The following is a 19434-nucleotide window of genomic DNA, read 5'->3' as shown; positions in this document are numbered from 1 at the left end:
TTTCTTATGCTTTTTTCAAACATTTTAAATCTTAAAATGATTTATAAAAATTGCCCCATCCATGTTTTACATTATATGATATACTGTAGAAGGAATTAACATCCTAAATCACTAAATCAATTTAAGACATTTAAATCATATAAGTCTTTAACGCTCTTAAATCGTTCAGGTCTTTAATGTTTCATATTAAGAAGTGAAAACAAATTGCTAATAGGAATCTATATATGGAGGAGAGTTAAAACTAATTAAAAAAATATTCCTGTTAATTCTCATTGCAGTTGCACTTTGTTAATACTCTAATGAAAGGACCACAGCTGATGTTTCTGGGGAACTAGTACACTTTGGCTTCTATGCATAAATGCATGACTTGATCTAAACTCAAACTTTCATTTCCCCTCTTTAGTTATTCATGGGTTCATTTGGACCAGTGCTACAAATCTACATTATTGCATCACCCATAATTTTTTTATTATATGTTTTTTTTGGAGGAGCCTGAAAAGGGCCAACACATTCTTCAATCTAAAACCATAAGTAGATATTCCTAACCGAAGGAGTTTTTGAGTAAGCTCGGGCACTGTTGCAAAGCACTCAAGAGAGGTACAAAGAAATGCAGTGACAGACAAAGGGAGGGAGAGGCACTGCGTCAATGACTGCACACACATTCACACACACACACACACACTGTGGATTTAATGAAAGGCATTGGTGGGGAGAGAAGGAGGGGTGGAGTTCACACAAAGCCAGAGTCTCATGTCCTTGTGCGTCCCCGAGAGGCTCAGTAGTAGAAGTACACTGTCGAAAAAAAAAAAGAGAAATAGACCATTGCAATTGATTAGTCCAACCAACACACCAATTAGCATTTGTAAAATTAAACTAGTTTCTACTCACTGAAAAGGATGCCCACCAAGATGACCCCCATGATTCCCATAATGATCATCATCTGTGAAAGAAGAAGAAAAAATATATCCATAAACATAAAGCCAATGAATCCATTCTGTTTGAGAAATAAGATTGCATGAACAACTACTTAACTGCTAATTCTTTTTTTATAATGATAATACAGTTGGCTTTTCTAAATCTCATATTAAGTACATGGGATATTTATACTTTTCTCTTTTCATTAGTCACACGCAGGACTATCTAAAATGAAGACATACAAACCAACCAAAAGAAAGCCAGCAGTAAGAGTAAAGAAATGCAAAAAGGAAAAAGAATAAGACAGAGGCCAGAGACCTTAAAAGAGGGACGTTTCAATTAAAATCTACATGGAATAAGAAAGAGATATGGAAAAGGGAATGAGGCAGGAGGAGCTAAAGAGAGAGTGTAAAGGGAATGATTCGAGCGGGTTACATCACACATCACATCTGGGTTTTAATCCAGAGATGCCGTAATCCAGATTAGGACTAGAAGCCCCCTCCCCCACTCCCGCCCAGAGATGCGATTGGACGGGCAGCTGTTTGGCCATCTGGGGCGGGCGGTCGGGGGCTGGTGAGGGAGTAATACATTTATGCTGTCTGGAGGGGAGGGGAATGAGGGGGAGTTAATAAATCTATACCGAGGGGATGGATTGACAGATAGCTGGATGGAGAGATAAAAATGTGAGGCTGTCAGAGGGTCAGATGGACCAGTGCAGTAAAAGACAAGTACAAGTGCCTCTTCTCTCAATGTTAGACATTTTGGAATCAATTAAATTATATACGAATTCCTCATTTATTATTTCAAAATATTTCAATGAACTATGCACTTGTATCCATGCCATGCTTTAAAAAGTCCCTTCTATTAATAGATGACCAATGCAATTATATGGGCAATTAGAAAGTAAAAAATGAAATGGGATGGTAACCGGCTGATGGTTGTGATGGTCTGCACGTCTCAGGAGTAGCTGGACTCATTCTGTTACTGCAGAACGTAAGCGTGCGTCACAACTGCAACTTGCCTAATATATCTCAAACGCTCGCCAGTGCTGTGACTTATGGGACAGACTGCATTCATGTTATATCTAAATGAGAATGCTTCTGCTGTAGTGTTGAGTCAGCTTTGCCCCATGAGCCATTTTTACTGCTGGCAATATAGAAACACTGAAGGAGCCACTATACTCTAGAAAATGATTTTTTTAAGTTTAATAAGGAAATACCTTGATGTTCTGTCATTTTTAATTCAATGCTACTTGCCAATTGTTTGTAACCAATTGTGAAATGCACTATCAATTTCTGTGAATTTTTCAGTGTATTCATTGCATTAATTTATATATTTAACAAGTATCTATACTAATTATCTATCTATAAAGAAACTAATTTAATATTTTTTAATCTTGCTTTTTAGTATTGTTTAATACTATAAGTGAACTACAAAATCTAAAGCCAAAGGGTTTTCTTTAACAAATTTCTGTTTAAATCCTTCATAAAACTATTCTTATATAAATATATAAAGTGAATATGACAGTTTACATAAGAATGGTTTTACTACTGATTTACATTAGGCTACAAATCAACTTCTTGAATTAGGTGAGATGTGTATTTGTATTCAAAGATTTAATTTTAACAGTGAATTTAAATATGTATCTTAACAAATCAAATAGGACTCTAGATGTAAATAAGCCCAACCCAGCCTCTACAGTCTAAGCGCACCTTAGCATTCTTCCACCAGTATTTGTTTTTCAGTTTCGCAGCGCTGCTCTCAAACTGTGATGCTCCGGCCTGCAGCGCGTCTGCTCCGGTCGGTCCAGTTCTGATAGCTTCTGATCTCTTTCCAGAACCTTGTCCACATTCACACGCATGATATCAACCACCTGAACACATATGCAAAATATAGACATTCAGCAACTTAGCATCTAAGAAATCAGCAACATAACATCCTCAATGCATTGCATCAGTAAGAATTCAATGTGAAACTGAAAATAAATTTTTTTATAGAAATTATGGAATATCATCATAGACACTTTAACACTGGAAGCAATATTAGGATGAATATTGCATGAGAGACTGACTATACCTCAAAAATGGATCCCGTGAAAATTTTATGGTTACTAGAAAGTCTAAGAGTCAATCTAGCTTTGATACATTTTATTCTGACCCTTACTTCCTCACTGTTATAATTAACATTTTTACTAATCTAGTATATGTCCCAACCAATATATTAAAAGCCATAAAAATATACTGACCAGAACGTAATATAAACTTGAAAAAGTGCAGCATTTAGTAGCGTTAGTAAGCTTGCTTGAACCAGAGGCCTGTTTTTTAAAGTTCAGTGTATATCTTCTTCTCCCTAAATTGTATTTCTACATATTTTCTGAAGTCAAGATTGACCTAGTCCAGCTTGTTTTGAGCTCATATTGGTAGGGTTTACCTCATCCACTTGGGCCTGTTGTCTGTTGGAGACGACGGTTGCTGGTGAGGTTGGGAGGTTGGGAGGAAGAGCCCCCCTCACCCTCTGGGGCTCCTGGGGCTCCCGGGCTTGCATTGGCATCTGGGGCAGGACCTGAGAGAATAGGGAAAGGGTTTGGGAAGGCAATTTTTTGGGGCCTTTTAGGTTTTCTTTCCAGCATTGGCTCTGCATAGGCTCATTCAGACACATGAGAATGTTCAGCCCCTTCAAACAAATATTACATTATAATAATTTAAATTAAATTCCTAGGATCAAAGCACAGCAATGCATGAATAAATAAATTAGAATTGGGCCTCAACTCAGGCCATGGTGCAATTTAATCTCATTAACATAAGACATTGTAAATGAATTTTGCCGTTAAAGCTTAGTTTTATTTAATTATACACAGTTTGCCTTACAATCACATTAAATAACTTTAAATATTGTGTATGTAGGACCATTATTTAATACATCTCTCGATGCAGTTTCCCCTAAATTCCGATAGATGGAGCAGGGCACTAAAGTCTACGCAATTTTTGATGTATCAGCTTAAAAGCGGAGAGATTTTGCTGTGCTGTTAACATAATCCCTTGCAAACAACCTTAGGAATTTGCTAAAAAATAATAAAGAGAGCACAGTAAATTGCGTTTTAATAACTGAAATGTTATAGCAATACTTCTCAGGCATTAAGTGGTTTAAAAACAAAAACTCAATACATTAATGAATAAAATATTTTGTTTTACACTAGCATTTTGTTTGAAATAGGCTAGTGAAAAAATTGTAATTGATTCTGTACTCACATTTTGCTGGCAGGTGCTTAATAAATCAGACCGTCGTCACCAATGATGCAGAGAGAGTGAGAGTGAGAGAGTGAGAGAGATGCAGAAAGAGAGAGAGGATTAGCAGTCAAAAGCCAAACTTCTTATATTGAAGATAAAAACATACACAAGGGGAGCGATAAAAAAACTACATTTCCCGTAATAAACTCTACATTATTGCAGTATATAATATTCCCCGATGATGGATGCATAAAGCGATGTCTAGACCGCGTCATCACAAAAAGTGCTGCATTACCGAAAGAGCCTCAGGCGACCAAATCCTAGAAACACAGATCCAGGCTTCCGTGTGAAGATCTTCCTTCAGTTTCAAACAGGATGCGACTGTATATCCTCCTGAGAGCACGTATCGGAGAAAAATAAAATATATACGCAGTCAAGTGACGACTTTATTCAAATGACAGGCTTCAACTTTTGTTAGGTCGTTGGAAATAGCAGTAAACCAAGGTACATTAGCATGATAAACGCTTCTCTAGAACGGATTAAAACTACCTGGACGAATAAAAAAATAGTCCTCCCGTCTCTGCATGAAAGTGTATGTATGCTGAGTGAGAGAGGAGGGGAGGGGATGAGAGAGAGAGAGAGAGAGAAAGATCACGAACATTTTCAGTGACTCTCTCTCTCTCACACACACCCCTCCCGCCCCTCGCGGTAACGTTAACGGGACAGCACTGCGGTGGTTGAGCGTAATGTAGCTACACTTCCGACCCCCCTCACAGGCCTGGGATTTTAACTGTTGGACAGGAGGAGACGCACTAAAAATGGGTGTATGCTTAAGAACAGGTCACCATCATCTCAGAAGTGATGCACTGAAGCATTCTGCGTGCATATAGCATGATCTGCACAGTTCAACAATCCACAGACAACTTTCAAGGGAATGTGCAATATGCTGGATTCGTTTATGGATGTGGTTAATGCAAGGGGCATGCAAATCCTTCTGAGCTGTGACGTGAAATCCTAATCTTAAATGCAATATTCCATAATAATCCAAACTAAATGGTAAAAGCGCTTTTAGCAGACATATAGGTTAGCTTTAGTGTGGTTCTAGCTGCATGAGCAGCAAAGGAAGCAGTGCAGCAGTAACAAAGCTCAGTGCTACAGACAGCTCGGTCGCTGTGGCAACAGCATCACTATCCTGACTGCTGAGCTCACAGCAGAAATCAATGAGAGAAATATTCAGCCCTGTGCCCAAACTATGGCCAAAGAGCTGACCACTAATGGCTAAACTGTGACTCAGACAATCAACAAATTTAATGACTTGGAAACAGATTCTAGAACAATCAAGGAAGTGCTGTTTTTTTCCGGTATAGTGGATGAATCATTCTGGCATCAAATGAAACATTTTCACATGAGAGTTTAGGCGAAGGTCTAATTTCTCGATTTAAGATTCTGTAACCTAATGGACTGGAGAAAGCAATTAAAAAATATTTTTGGGAAGTTAACTCATGAGATGTTCATGAACAGGTTAAAATAAATATCAATGTCACTGTTACCACAAATATTCCACAATATTAAGCAGCTTAATATTGACTGTTAATAAGTATTTCTTGATCAGCAAATCAATTTTAAGTTATAAAAACATTTAACAATATTATGCTTTTTTTTAATTAAAAAAGTCCCTTTTTTAAATAAATTTGTATAGTTCACTTAAAGTGCAAATATTCAATGTGTTAAATTAAGAATAATGTGTGTAAAGTATTATACATGAATATATCTATATTAAATGTATCCTCTTCAGTTCAGGCACTCAAATTTATGTAAACTACAAATTTACTGAAAACATTCGTCCTCTAATAAAGTGGTTTATAGTTAAGTTAGAGTAAGAAAACGTACTTCATGCAAATAAGATCACTAAAATATTTTATTTTCAGCTTGTTCATCTTAATATCTGTACAGTATTTCATTTTCTGGTTTTCTTTTCAAGTTTCATTGCTCTAGATATCATATATCCAGAATCATAACAATTTCATATTTGTCACAAATAGTAGTGTATTGCGGAAAAACATTCTTTAACCAGCAGCAGTTTAGGAGCCCTTTTTTTAAACATTGCCTCACAAAACCAACAAAATTTTGATCAACAACTTTGTTCCTGTGTTTTGAGGAATACAGTCCCCCTAATTCACAATCTCTTCATAACACACTGATAAACATTCATTTTAAACATTCAATAAATTACAGTTCTCCTGATATTAACCCCTTCATTTAACATCATATTACAAACTAAGGCTATGGATCACGTTGAGGTCATGACCTTACATTGTAATAAATGGCATAATATCACTTTGTTCTGTACACTGCAGATCACACAGACCTGCTTACATTCATGTTAATCAAAGCTACACTGCTGCATGAGTTGGCATTGTCCATTTACTGTAGGCTATGACTGAATAATCACAGAAAAAGCTGTTGTTTCCATGGTTGACATCTACAAGAAAATATCTACAACTATTACACGTTTCTGCTAATGAGAGTTAAGCAGAGACATTATTAGCATTATTATGAAGGTTGTGAAGCAGATATGTGTCAGTAAACGCCTAAGCAAGTGCCTTCAAGTATATTATATATAATAATACAATAAAACCAGCCAGTCCAGACTTTTAATAAATAAATCTCCTAAGCACCTTGATATACAAATATGTTAGCTGAGCTTTTCCTTTTCAGTTTGTTTGGCCAGAAGTTATCCGTAAGGACTGATAACTTGATAAACTAAACACAAGATAAATCAATCACAACATCCAGCATATGACCCACAATTAGATTTATGAATGTAAAGTTTTATCAATATGTGATTTGTTGGAATTACAAAATGTTTTTTAAGTAAATCCAGTTGCTTAGTCCTTCAATTTAAACTGAAACGAACTGCCCTTTGGGACCCTGAAGTCTTGAATTGCTTTGGCTAAAGTAGAGAAGTAAATATTGATATCTCTTATAAAGTGAAGTGACATTCAGCCAAGTATGGTGACCCATACTCAGAATTTGTGCTCTGCATTTAACCCATCAGAAATGCACACACACAGAGCAGTGAACACACACACACTGTGAGCACACACCCGAAGCAGTGGGCAGCCATTTATGCTGCGGCGCCCGGGGAGCAGTTGGGGGTTCGATGCCTTGCTCAAGGGCACCTAAGTCGTGGTATTGAAGGTGGAGAGAGAGCTGTTCATGCACTACTCCCACCCACAATTCCGTCCGGCCCGAGACTAGAACCCACAACCCTTCGATTGGGAGTCCAACCCTCTAACCATTAGGCCACGACTTCAAATAAATAATTAAACAAAACTAAATACATAGATAAATAGCTTAGGAGCAGTTCTGCTCAAAGAGTGGAATAATGTGGAATACATTGCCCTCAGCAGCACTTAACATGTTCAGTCATCACTTATGCGTGAGTGCATAATGACTCTCAAATCGACTTTTTTGACCTAGCTAACCAATTTGTTTGGATTTTTTGTTTACACTGACGTCACTTGACACTTTTTTTTTTTCTTGTTTTTGAGCCAGATGTAACCTACCCCTCAAAGAGTGTTATCTAATGAAATTCCCTTGAGCATCTGTATTTGACTAACGTTAACGCAACTAAATGGTAAGGCAGCTTACAGTGCATAATGACACAACACTAAAGATTTAGACATATTCATCCAGAAACACAGATAACAAGGCCAATGCTTAGTCATCTAAAATCACAGAATAAATAAGAAACTGAAAGCAGACACCCACACACTTCACTTTAGTGTGCACTTCAAGCCAAAGTGTTGAGCACTAAATACTGGTCCCAAAATTATCTCCACTCAGAGCTGCAAAAGGTTTACTGCATACCTGCATAGACTGTTAATTTAGTACATTTCATATAGTTTAATATGTCATTAAGTAAAACTTGATAATACAATGGTAATTTAGAAACATTTCATGTGTTTTCGTAATTGTATTCTTTCTCCATTTAAAATGTCACCAACAAAATGTTTTTTTTCTTCAGTCATCTAACAAATGCCAGTTTCTTTCTGACAGTTTTCCAGGAAATTAACTCATGTTATAATAGAGTGCCTTCTTTCCTAGAACATATTCTTTAAAGTCTTCCTTAAATTACAGCGTTCAAAAGATACTTCATAACAGGAATGACCCTGGTGTTAATCTGCATAAAATAAATACAATTATGTAATCTAGAAAGAGTGATATCACATCCAGCCTGATATCTTTGGCTAGAATTAATATAATGCTACATGCTGGACGTGCAAATAATGGATCCTTTGGACTATTGACGGTGTATTCCAATAGAGGGCACTAGTGAAACCACACATGGTTACTTGCCTTTCAGTAGGTAGCTATAACCTATTTACTCTGGATTCTTGCTGCAGCATCACAGTCTCCGTTATGAAATGACAACCATCATACGTTTGTAAATGCAGCTATTTCTGTGGTGCTGGAGGGATATAAATGCTAGGCCTTTTTCCATGTGTGGTCCGGGACTGCAGAGTTTGACTGCAAGTCATGATATGGTTCATTGCTGTCAGAATCTGCCGCAGTTGCTTTTTTCCTCTCCTTCTCTGCATTCTCTCCCTCGTCCACAGCAACCGAAACAAGAAGAGGGGATTTTCTGTGAAAGAAGGGAGATGTGATGTGCGACGACTGAGGGTGTGTTCCATTCAGAAATAAACGTGTATACAGCTTCACTCTCCACAGAAAGATACATAAGGGTGAATGGGTCAAAAATAACATTAAGAATGCACTTTTATTTCATTTTGCACTTTTGCCACTGATACAATCACACCTTCAGTTACAGCTCATTTAAAATCTTTACACATCATTATTGCATCTCTTATAATCAGTTTTAGAGTGCAAAAAAAAATGCTCTCTCTCTCTCACACACACACACACACACATATATATGTGACCCTGGACCACAAAACCAGTCTTAAGTCGCTGGGGAATATTTGTAAAAATGGCCAAAAACGCATTGTATGGGTCAAAATGATAGATTTTTCTTTTATGACAAAAATCATTAGGATATTAAGTAAAGATCAATGTTCCATGAGGATATTTTGTAAATTTCCTACCGTAAATATATAAAAACGTAATTTTTGATTAGTAAAATGCATTGCTAAGAACTTCATTTGGACAGCTTTAAAGGCAATTTTCTCAATATTTAGATTTTTTTGCACCCTCAGATTCCTAAAATATTTGTATCTCGGCCACATTACATTCGGTGAAATTTTTAATGAGAATCAGAGATTCTGATGAAAAGCAAAAATTCCTGGGAGAAAACAGTCCATTAAATGAGCACTACAAAAAAAAGAAGTTCAAGTAAAAACAGCCTCTTTAAGTAATTATTTATGATCACTTCTGACCCGAATACATGACTATGCTGATTAGACTGTCTTCAAAGTACTTGTGTGTGTGTGTGTGTGTACCTGTCTCCACTCTGAGTGATTAATCGTCTGCAGGTCTCCATCTGAACATCCAGGCCTCTTTTCATGCTGCACATCTCCATATACTCATGCAAATGCCTGTTCATATCCGACTTAGCAGTTGCCAACTCCAACTACATACAAACACAACACAAACTTTAAAAGATCATGCAATATTGCCAAAACATCTCTCAATGTTTTTGGCCTTGCTTTTAAGAAAAAAAAAAACTATTATGTGTTTGATAGAATAAAACATTATGTAGATGTAACTCTTTACCTCAATTTGGTCAATGGTGTCTTGATATTCCTTTTCACGCGACTTAAAAAGGGACTCTGTGTCCTTTATTACTTTCTCTATAGACTCCTCCTGCTGTGTGTAACAAAAGAAATCTGTTACATTTCAGATGTCGTGTAGCTATTTCTCTACATAATGGAAATATTGTGTAGAGAGTGAGAGACATTCAGATGAAATATATCAATTCAATTAAAATCGCAAATCAGTGTTTTTTTCTCCTTCGTTTGCTATTTATAGGAAAACTGATGAGACAACAAAAACCACCGAACTGTAATAAGTGTAGCATGAGCGCTTTCATATTATGCTCAAATTATTTCTGTCGGATCTATAGTTTTGGATAAGAAAACAAATAATGGTAAAAAAAGGCAAAAAAAAGAGATGAAATAATGTATAAATCACAACCTTTAAAAAAAAAAAGTAGCAAACACACTAGAAGATAAAGCATGCTTTTTATTACAATACTGTAGTTATTTTCCTTAAAGCAACCTGAAGAGATTTGATGACTTGGTTTAATAAATGAATGTTATGTGTATGTAAACTTCAATTTTATATGGGATGTTTAAATGACTGTATGTTTTGCAATATAAATGCATATTTGTTTTTTTCAGGTTTAACTAGATCCATTTTACACAAATTCATCATGCCAGTTTAATTTCCATTCAATTTTAAAGTCCATCACTGGAGCTGAAATCAATAAAAGACAACCGTACTTCTCCTTGGTTCTCAACACTGAAGGTGCATCCTGGAAAATCTTCCCAGAGTAACAGAGTTTCCTCAGTCTCTTCCCACGCAAGACTGTCACAGTCATCCTCAAACTCACATTCACGTCTGTGGCATAAGAACAAACAGTCATTATCTTAAATACTTAGTGTGTGGTCTTCAAGATAACAACACAAACCAGAATGAATCAACACTATCGTTCTAATAGAGCATTTCTTTTCATTAGAATGAATCAACACAGAGCATTTATTATGTTTGAGTAAAACTGATTAACAGGACTCATTATTCCACAGCATTCTCTGACATTTCAGACTTACAACTGGTTGAGCATTCTCTGCATCTCTTCATTGATCTGATTGGCTGATGAGCAACAAAGCTCCACCTCCTTATTCCCACTGTCCTCACTTTCAGAGATGCTTACTGGTTCATCGCTCTCGTTCCCCCTGACTGTCTGTGCTGCTGGTTTTTGAGGTCGGTGGGTCAAGGTTGACGGAGGTGTGGCTACTTGCTAAAAAAAAAAAAAAAACGTAATATGAATAAAAATTTAAAACACAATATATAGTATCTTCAGTGTCACATGATCCTTTAGAAATCATTCTAATATGCTGATTTATTTGAAGTCAAGCTCTTTTGTAATGCTATTTATGTCTTCACTATCACTGATTAATTAAAAATAATACTCTTATTGACCCAAACAGTAAGTATTGAATATGAAATAAATTGCATATGTGTCCCTGAACCACAAAACCAGTCATAAGTAGCATGGGTATATTTGTAGCAATAGCCAACAATACATTGTATGGGTCAAATGGGCCGATTTTTCTTTTGTGCCAAAAAAATCATTGGGATTTTAAGTAAAGAACAGGGTGGTCCAGGGTCACATATAAAAATAAAACTCTGGTATAAAATATACATAAAAATTTAAACATTAAAAGACTTTGAGAACAGCAGGAAGTTATGAATGGTAAACAAACATGCAGAAAATAAGGCATACCTGTGTCTTATATATTTCGTGTAACTGCAAATGCAAACATGATGATGAAAGACAAACCTGGAAGATCTGAGTCATGTCTTCGCAGTTTCTCTGTTGGGCTACATCACACAGACGAGCCGTGATGTCAATCCTGCGACAGATGTCCATGTCCACTTTCATGGCCTTCTCCTGAATCTTACTGTCCAAATCTGAGTGATTCTACAGGAGAGAGGATGTGAAAGAGAGTGAACTGAAACGGAGGATCAATTACTCTGCTAAATCATTTGACTGGAATTTACAATATTGGCTAAATGAGGTATTTTTCAGGTCAGGTCACTTGAATGTTGTCATGAACTCACGTTGCTCATGAGACCTTTAAACAGAACCAGATCTGCTTTGAGCTGCTTAACCCTCAGAGCAAGTTCATCCTGACACACCTCGCTCTCCTGCAGGTCCTGAAACACACACACACACACACACACACACACACACACTGTCATCAGATACAGTGTAGACAGTGGAAAAGGTCTTAAAATTAATTTGAGTCTCATTTAAATTAATTTAAATATGAATTGATCGGGTTTTACCTCTTCAAGATCTGCAACTCTTTCCTGTAGATCCACCCGCATTGTGTATTCCTCTTCCCATCTAGAATAAATAATAAAACCAGAATCTCTAATTGTTCACCATTTCAATGTCTTTATCAATTGAATACCTTGGCATTGACCATTCGCAAGACTACTAAAAAACAGACTGTAATGAACTGTACTATAACTTAACATGATAATATCATCAAATAAAAAATATATATCATACGTTGTTTATTTTTATAAAAAATTATTTTAAAGGGGAAATGTGTAATTTCTGTGCCACTAGCATAACGAACAGAATTAACCTTCATGAGGGTAAATGGCATATTTATTTCACGGTCCAAGAAAATATATATATATATATATATAAAAAAAAAAACTTACATACACTTTTACATTTTATCAAATTAAATGTGGTGCATTTGACAAATAAATATAATTGTATTAATTTACATTTTAATAAATAGATAAGTAAATATGTACATTGTGCTCTTGTACACGGTCCTACAATACTTGGGTATACTTTGCATAAAAACCTGTATATATATCATTAAATTAATTTAGGAATATGTATTTGTAAAATAGATAAATAAATAAATAATAATAATAACTCAATCCGTACAGCTTTACTAAAGTAAACATGAAACTCGACACTTCCACACGTCATAAAAATGCAACCCCCAGCTAAGAGTGAGTGAATCTCAGCCAAAAATAAAATCTGTCATGTAACATGATCTAACACTTTGGGCCGCTAGTACTCTACTCATGTAGCAAATCAGCTTTTTTTGTGCAGAAAGCATTATGTAATGTGTCACTAGACTGTGTGCAGAGGAGACGCACACTACAGCCTGAGACAGGAAGTGCAGGACTGTTCACACTCATGCTCCTGCCATTTTAGGCCATTACTGCAGTGTCACTGCAGGTGTTAGAGCAGGTGATTTATGTTAGTGTAACACTCAGATAACATCCACATAACCTTCTTCTTAACACACCAGTGACTATAGACAGCTGAATCAGCCATTCCACAGACCAGGTGCCACTGCATCACATATACAACTAAAACAAAGACAAAATATAACAGAGAAAACATACAACCAAGGGCTTTTTTCAGAAATAATCCTGACTGTTGACATTAAAAGTGCTATTTTGGCTGGGATTCGGTGGCTTTGGCAGCTGGTAGTAGTCTGGGGAGCCTGAACGGGAAGGTAAGAGAGAGATTGTTGAATTATCCTCTAGTGGCATCCTGGCAGTAGCAGCACTCAGTTCAGTACTGCATTGCAGATGCTGAGGCGCAGAGGGGAGGCGGCTGAAGTTGGAATGAAATAGATGGAGAGATGAAGAGAGAGATTCATTGGGAGGAGGGGTTATACAAGGTATTAACATAACTTTTGTGTTATTTTACTCATTAAATGAAATGAAATTAAATTAAATGAATGCATTTAGCAAACGCTTTTATCCAAAGCGACTTACAGTGCATTCAGGCTACCAATTTTTACATGTCATGTGTTCCTGGGGAATCGAACCACCAACTTTGCACTTGATAAAGCAGTGCTCTACCAATTGAGCTACAGGAACACTAATCATCATTAATCATTAATCATGTATTCTTCTGAAACCATGCAGAAAGTATCATTCAACGCTAATAATACTTATAATATCAATGCATTAAATTAATACCTATTAAATTACATGATATATTTAAAATAAGTCATTTAAAAAATGTCTGTGGAACTATAAAAGAGAATTAGGTAGTTTTCCAATACAAGCTTACAATACTTAAGATTAGCAATTAGAAAAAAAGTTATAAATAAAATTTAAAAAGTACAAATAAATAAGCCTCAAAAAAGAGATAGTGTCTAGCTTTAACTACCAAATGCAAAGAAAATCGTGAAAAAATCGAAAACCTAAATTTTACTATAATAAAAATTGTTTGTCAATTAAGTAATTGGGGCCTAGGGCAACAATGCCACTAAAAATAACAAAATTATGTATTATAACTTTTTTCCAAAGAAATAATTAAGGTAAAAAAGCACTGGAAAATTTGAAACTGATAAGCACTGTAATTTTTTTTTTATTTGGATTATTTAATAAGTACAGTAATATGTGAAATACTATTTAAAAGGTACTTCATACTGCCTCAAAAAATGGCAACTGTAGGACTGAAATATTAAGTGAGAACCAGCCCTAAATGACTTGTCTTGCTAAAGAACAAATGCACTTATTCAGTGAAAACACATTTTTCATATTTGTTCAAAAGGTTTCATGAATTTGCATTAAGTGCATCTACAGTACCAGATGTTTATGAGCTAGGCCCTGTTAGAGCAATCACTATTATAAACCTGTAATCTCACCTAACAGAATCTATGAAAAACCTGAGATTTTTGTTAATAAAACTAAAACTAAACTGCTAAAAAATGTTTTAAAGTCTGTAGTCACTGGTTTTTATGAACAGACTTTAATATAATGTATGGTTGATCATATTTTGTTATGGTAATGACATAATGGCAATAAGATTTTTACAGTTATCAGAAAAAAAAAAAAACCTGGATAAGCCCTGAATTTATACAATATGTTAACTAATAGTCCATTACACGGATTGATTGTGAATTCAATTTCTCTAAACATGTGTTTTAATGCCACCTAACAAAGGTACTTATAAAACAATCATAAATTGTTTTGGAAATGTTAACAAGCCCTAAATAAATAAATAAATAAATATGCTGTGTTCTCATAATTAAAGAATCATCAATCGTCCATGTAGATAGGTAGAGAGACAGACAACGAAAGATAGATAGTTAGATATATAAATGGATAGATAGATAGATAGATAGATAGATAGATAGATAGATAGATAGATAGATAGATAATATACGGACAAGAAACAACTACTACAGAAGTTGCGAATCGCGCAAAGTGCTGCGTAAAAGTTGCGCCTTCAAGCTCTCCATTTACCAGAACATCACATTGTACTCATACTAACCTCCGTTTGTATTCGTCTCTCTCCCTCTTTACCTTGGCGAGCACATTGTACAGGGCCCGAATCTCTGGGGTGATGGTGTCGATCTGGACACCCACTCCGACTGGAGGCACCCACGACGACACACCCGGACCCGAGACCCGCGACTCACACCCGGCGCTGAACCTCTGATTATACGACCACACAGTGCCAGGGTGAAATCTGGGTGCAGGGTTGCTGCTACAGCCGATACCAGTACTGACATACTTCGCGTTAACATTGCTGAATGTTCTTGGAGCAGGATCAATCGGGCTGATGGGGAAATTTGGGGTGAGATTGGAATTAGAGTCCGTCAGATTAGATGGGTTCAGGTTTTCTATTGTTGTACTGTTATTAGACTCGAGAGGGAGGGTGATGTTATTGAGAGTCGGTGAGAGCAAGGCTCCAGACAGATACGCGATGTCGTTCGCGTTCTGAAGGGGTATCAGGTCGGGCCTGACAGGAATCAATCCAACGTAGCCAGTCTGAACCCCAACATCTCGCGTTAAAGGCTTTTTATTTTCTACACACTCCGCGCTCTCATCCAAAGCCTGTTGCAGCTGCTTTTCCAATACTTTATTCCTGCGTTCCAGCTCGTGAACTTTGGCTAAAAAGCAGCGGAAGCGCAAATTCAGAGTTTTGAGGACGCTGATGTTGGACCCCAGGTCGTTCCTCAGGGCCGCGGCGGCGGGAGGAGGTGGAGACACCCGGTGGAGATAGTTACCCAGGTGCAGATATGGTGTTCCCGGAGGAGGTAAAACTCCAAAGTCCAACCCATCTTGCCCGATGCCACTCGTGTGTTCGCTCAGGAAAAGACCCGCTGGATCGGTCCAGTGGCCCGAAGCTGTGGAGTCCGAGAAGCCCGTCACCTGGTTCTGCTGGTACGGATACACGTTCTCCCCCAATACAGGATTCATTCTGGAGTAGGAAAATCTGAAATGCTCAAAGTCCGGCATGAACACTGATTTAACCGAGTGCCTTCGAAGCCGATCCTCTGGAGTTAATAAACTGAAGGAACACTTGTCTGATTAAGTGGGAACAAATGAATGAATCCAATCAAACTCAAGCCTTTGATTACGGCTATGCTTGTTTATAGTGTTACACAAGGACGCGTTTCGCCTGTTTGCATGCCATTTGTTATAACAGTACTTTACCAGACGTTGTTTATTATCTTAGAGAAGATTAAACGCGTCTTCGTAGCGGAACGGCCAAGCTCCAGCTCCAGAGCAGAAACAAACATGAAAGGAGAACTGCGGCTCCTTCATACCGAGATCGCGTAATAGAAGCGCCTCACTCTTGCGCAGCGCAGCACTTTGTTTATTTTAGCAAAATTCAACGTGTTTAATTTAATCGATGCTACTAAATAACACATTTAACGCCAGGAATTGTGTTTGATTATATTGTATTGTGCAATGTTTAAGATTAGTATTTTGAATATGCGTTTGTATTTATGGCATTTACGGTAGCCAAGGTGTACCTTTACGTCACTGGATGTAATTTGGCGACAGCAGCGTGACACAAATCGTTACTGAACTTGAAATATTGTTACAAATTTATTTTTATCGGCATTTTATTGGTTTTGTAAATAATCAAAATCAAAACAATGATTTTACATCTAAATAAAAATATTAAAGGAGTTGCAGGTTTTTACAGCAAATCAAAGCAGTGTTCAATTTCCTTTTTAAAAATCATATTTTTGACAAAAAATTCCCATTTATGAGAATAAATAATAATAATAACTCCTTACATTTTATATGGCGCTTTTCTAAGCACTCAAATAACAAAACATTTACACACCCACTAATAAATAAATAAATATATATATATATATATATATGTGTGTGTGTGTGTGTGTGTGTGTGTGTGTGTGTGTGTGTTAGTGTGTGTGGGTGTATATATGTGTGTTTTTTTCACACCCCCCTTTTGGCCCTGTGGACCTGTAGAAAAGATTAATAGTAACTATTTTATGTACCACAAAAAAACGGACAGAATAACATACTATTTCACAAATTTTTCTATTTACGTAATATTCACAAATGTTGTATAATTTGTGATTTGTAATGATTGAAATAAAAATACTCAGCTCACAAATACAATTACCTTGATTTTTCAAGTTCATGTCTCATATTTTATCTTAATTGTGCACTCTTGAAACTTTTGTCTTCTATAGTAAAACAAAGTACACTAATATTTGAGAGAAAAAGTTCTTTTATAATGTACTTTCATAGTTTAAAACTGAAACTCTTGGTTTGTGACAAGGTTAAAGCTATAGGAAATCTAGATTTTAATCAATCAATGTTTTAAAAAGTCATAATTTTACAACAGAATATATCCAAAGCCCAATTATTATCTATACAGTAAAGCTTTATTCATACAGCACCCTTCAAACACTGTTTACGCAGTGCTTTATATGTGCTGAATGGTAGAACAAGCAGGACTCAGACACATGCACACAGAGGAGCTCATTGTGTGAGACTGCTAGCTCACCCTCATTATCATCTGAATCTTTAACATGACATTACAGTGCTATTTCACCACTGAAAAATATTATTCACAAAAAAGAAATCACATTAATAATTTGTCAAACTAAATCAAATGTGCCTTTAAATATGAAAGCACATGTAATACATGTCTTTTTCTATTTTTTTTTTGTGTTCCCAGTTTCCAGGTGGATCGGTACATTGGGAATTCTCTGTGGTCCAGATGCTCAGTCTGCTACTGCCTTCATGGAGCTTACCTTCTTAACCTCCTCACACTCATTTAATTAGTGTAGAATGGGGTCAGTCGGCAAATAAAAGAGCATTGCCACTAACAAATTGCTAAAAGCCATATTTTTGCTTTTAGGACAAAAAAAAATAAAAAAAGTTATTGTGTTCTGCGTGCTCTACGCTAGAAAATAAGTAGATAGAGAGACTGTCCACAGTGACTCATCACAGCTAGCTCTACTCATAATGAGATGCTGTGGAAAATGAGCTGAGATGACAAGAGGGGAGATGAAGGAATGATTACAGCCTTTTGCAGGTCCACTGGCAGCTCCATGACAGACACATCAGGCACTGAGATGTGAAACACCAAGAAAACCAAGTGTCAGATTATATTTAAGCATACAACCATGAGTTGAACATGTATAATTACTTTAATGGACAGTGAACAGGACTTGCTGAATGTAATAACAAGACAGTAATGTCTGTTATAGTATGTTTTGAAATATAGCCATATACGGGAAACATAAATTAAATAAATAAATGAATTGCAGTCACTGGATGTGATATATCTGTTTACACTCCTGGTAATTCACAATAGAGTATATGTTTTCTATTTGAAGATATTTAAAATGTAATTTATTTCTGTGATGGCAAAGCTGAATTTCAATCACTACCCCATGTCACATGATCCTTCAGAAATCATTCTGATTTGCTGCTCAGTTATTATTATAATTAGTGTTCAATTAATAATAATGGTTCTTATTAGTATCAGTGCTGAAAACTAATTTAGCTGCTTAATATTTTGTGGAAACCATTATATATATATATATTATTCTTTGATTAACAGAAAGTTAGAAGAACAGCATTTATGTGAAATAGAAGTCTTATGTCTAAATGTCTTTAATGCTACTTTTGATCAATTTAATGCATCCTTGCTGCAAAAACTCATACATCACACATTTGAATGGCAAAAACTACCAAGCAGCACAATTGTTTTTATCATTGATAATAATACATTTTTCTTGAGCACCAAATCAGCATTCTGAAAATTCTGCTTCGCCATCACAGGGAATCAATTAAATTTGATAATTTATTAAAACAGACACTTTAATTAGTAATAATAGGTCACAATTTAACAGCTTTACTGTATTTTTCTAAATGTAGCCTTGGTGAGCAATTGAGATTTCTATCAAAACATTAAAAAGTTTGAATAATTCCAAATGATTCAGTTTGACCAGTAGTCAATGAGTGAAGTGCACAGTCATAAACATTCCTCGGAGGAAAGTTCTTCCATTAAATTGTACTGCTTCCATTTACACTGTATTTGTTATAAGTGCCCATAAACTCACTGAGGTCTGAGATGACTTTGCCCAAAGCCTTGGCAGTCCCCATGGAGGATAGAATGATGTTCTGCTTGGCATCTGGCTCATATGCACAGCTCAATAAAAGAGAAATGCAGTCCAGAACACCTAGATCAACGTGTCTAATCCATGCAGCAAGCAAACCTTTCTAAAGACTATATCAGGGCATAACTACTTGTGTACAGACAGAAATC

General features: G+C 36.2%; 1 protein-coding gene and 1 pseudogene across 1 annotated transcript; both read right to left on the bottom strand.

Moving 5' to 3' along the window:
• Positions 1 to 388: 388 nt before the first annotated feature.
• Positions 389 to 3661, bottom strand: LOC113071181 (vesicle-associated membrane protein 2-like; annotated as a pseudogene).
• Positions 3662 to 8362: 4701 nt separating this feature from the next.
• Positions 8363 to 16830, bottom strand: LOC113071182 (intermediate filament family orphan 1-like). The gene is made up of 9 exons (XM_026244558.1): positions 15160 to 16830; positions 12177 to 12237; positions 11949 to 12044; positions 11668 to 11808; positions 10934 to 11124; positions 10607 to 10724; positions 9879 to 9971; positions 9605 to 9735; positions 8363 to 8790 (listed from the first exon to the last, which is right to left on the bottom strand). The coding sequence occupies exons 1-9, from the start codon at positions 16128 to 16130 to the stop codon at positions 8634 to 8636; spliced, it is 1959 nt and encodes a 652-aa protein (XP_026100343.1). The 5' UTR covers positions 16131 to 16830; the 3' UTR covers positions 8363 to 8633.
• Between the last annotated feature and the right edge of the window lie 2604 nt (positions 16831 to 19434).

This window comes from Carassius auratus, unplaced genomic scaffold, assembly GCF_003368295.1.
Source record: "Carassius auratus strain Wakin unplaced genomic scaffold, ASM336829v1 scaf_tig00006431, whole genome shotgun sequence".
NCBI classification, from domain to species: domain Eukaryota; kingdom Metazoa; phylum Chordata; class Actinopteri; order Cypriniformes; family Cyprinidae; genus Carassius; species Carassius auratus.
Note: the sequence above shows the minus strand (reverse complement) of the source record. Positions and strands in the feature narration are given on the sequence as shown.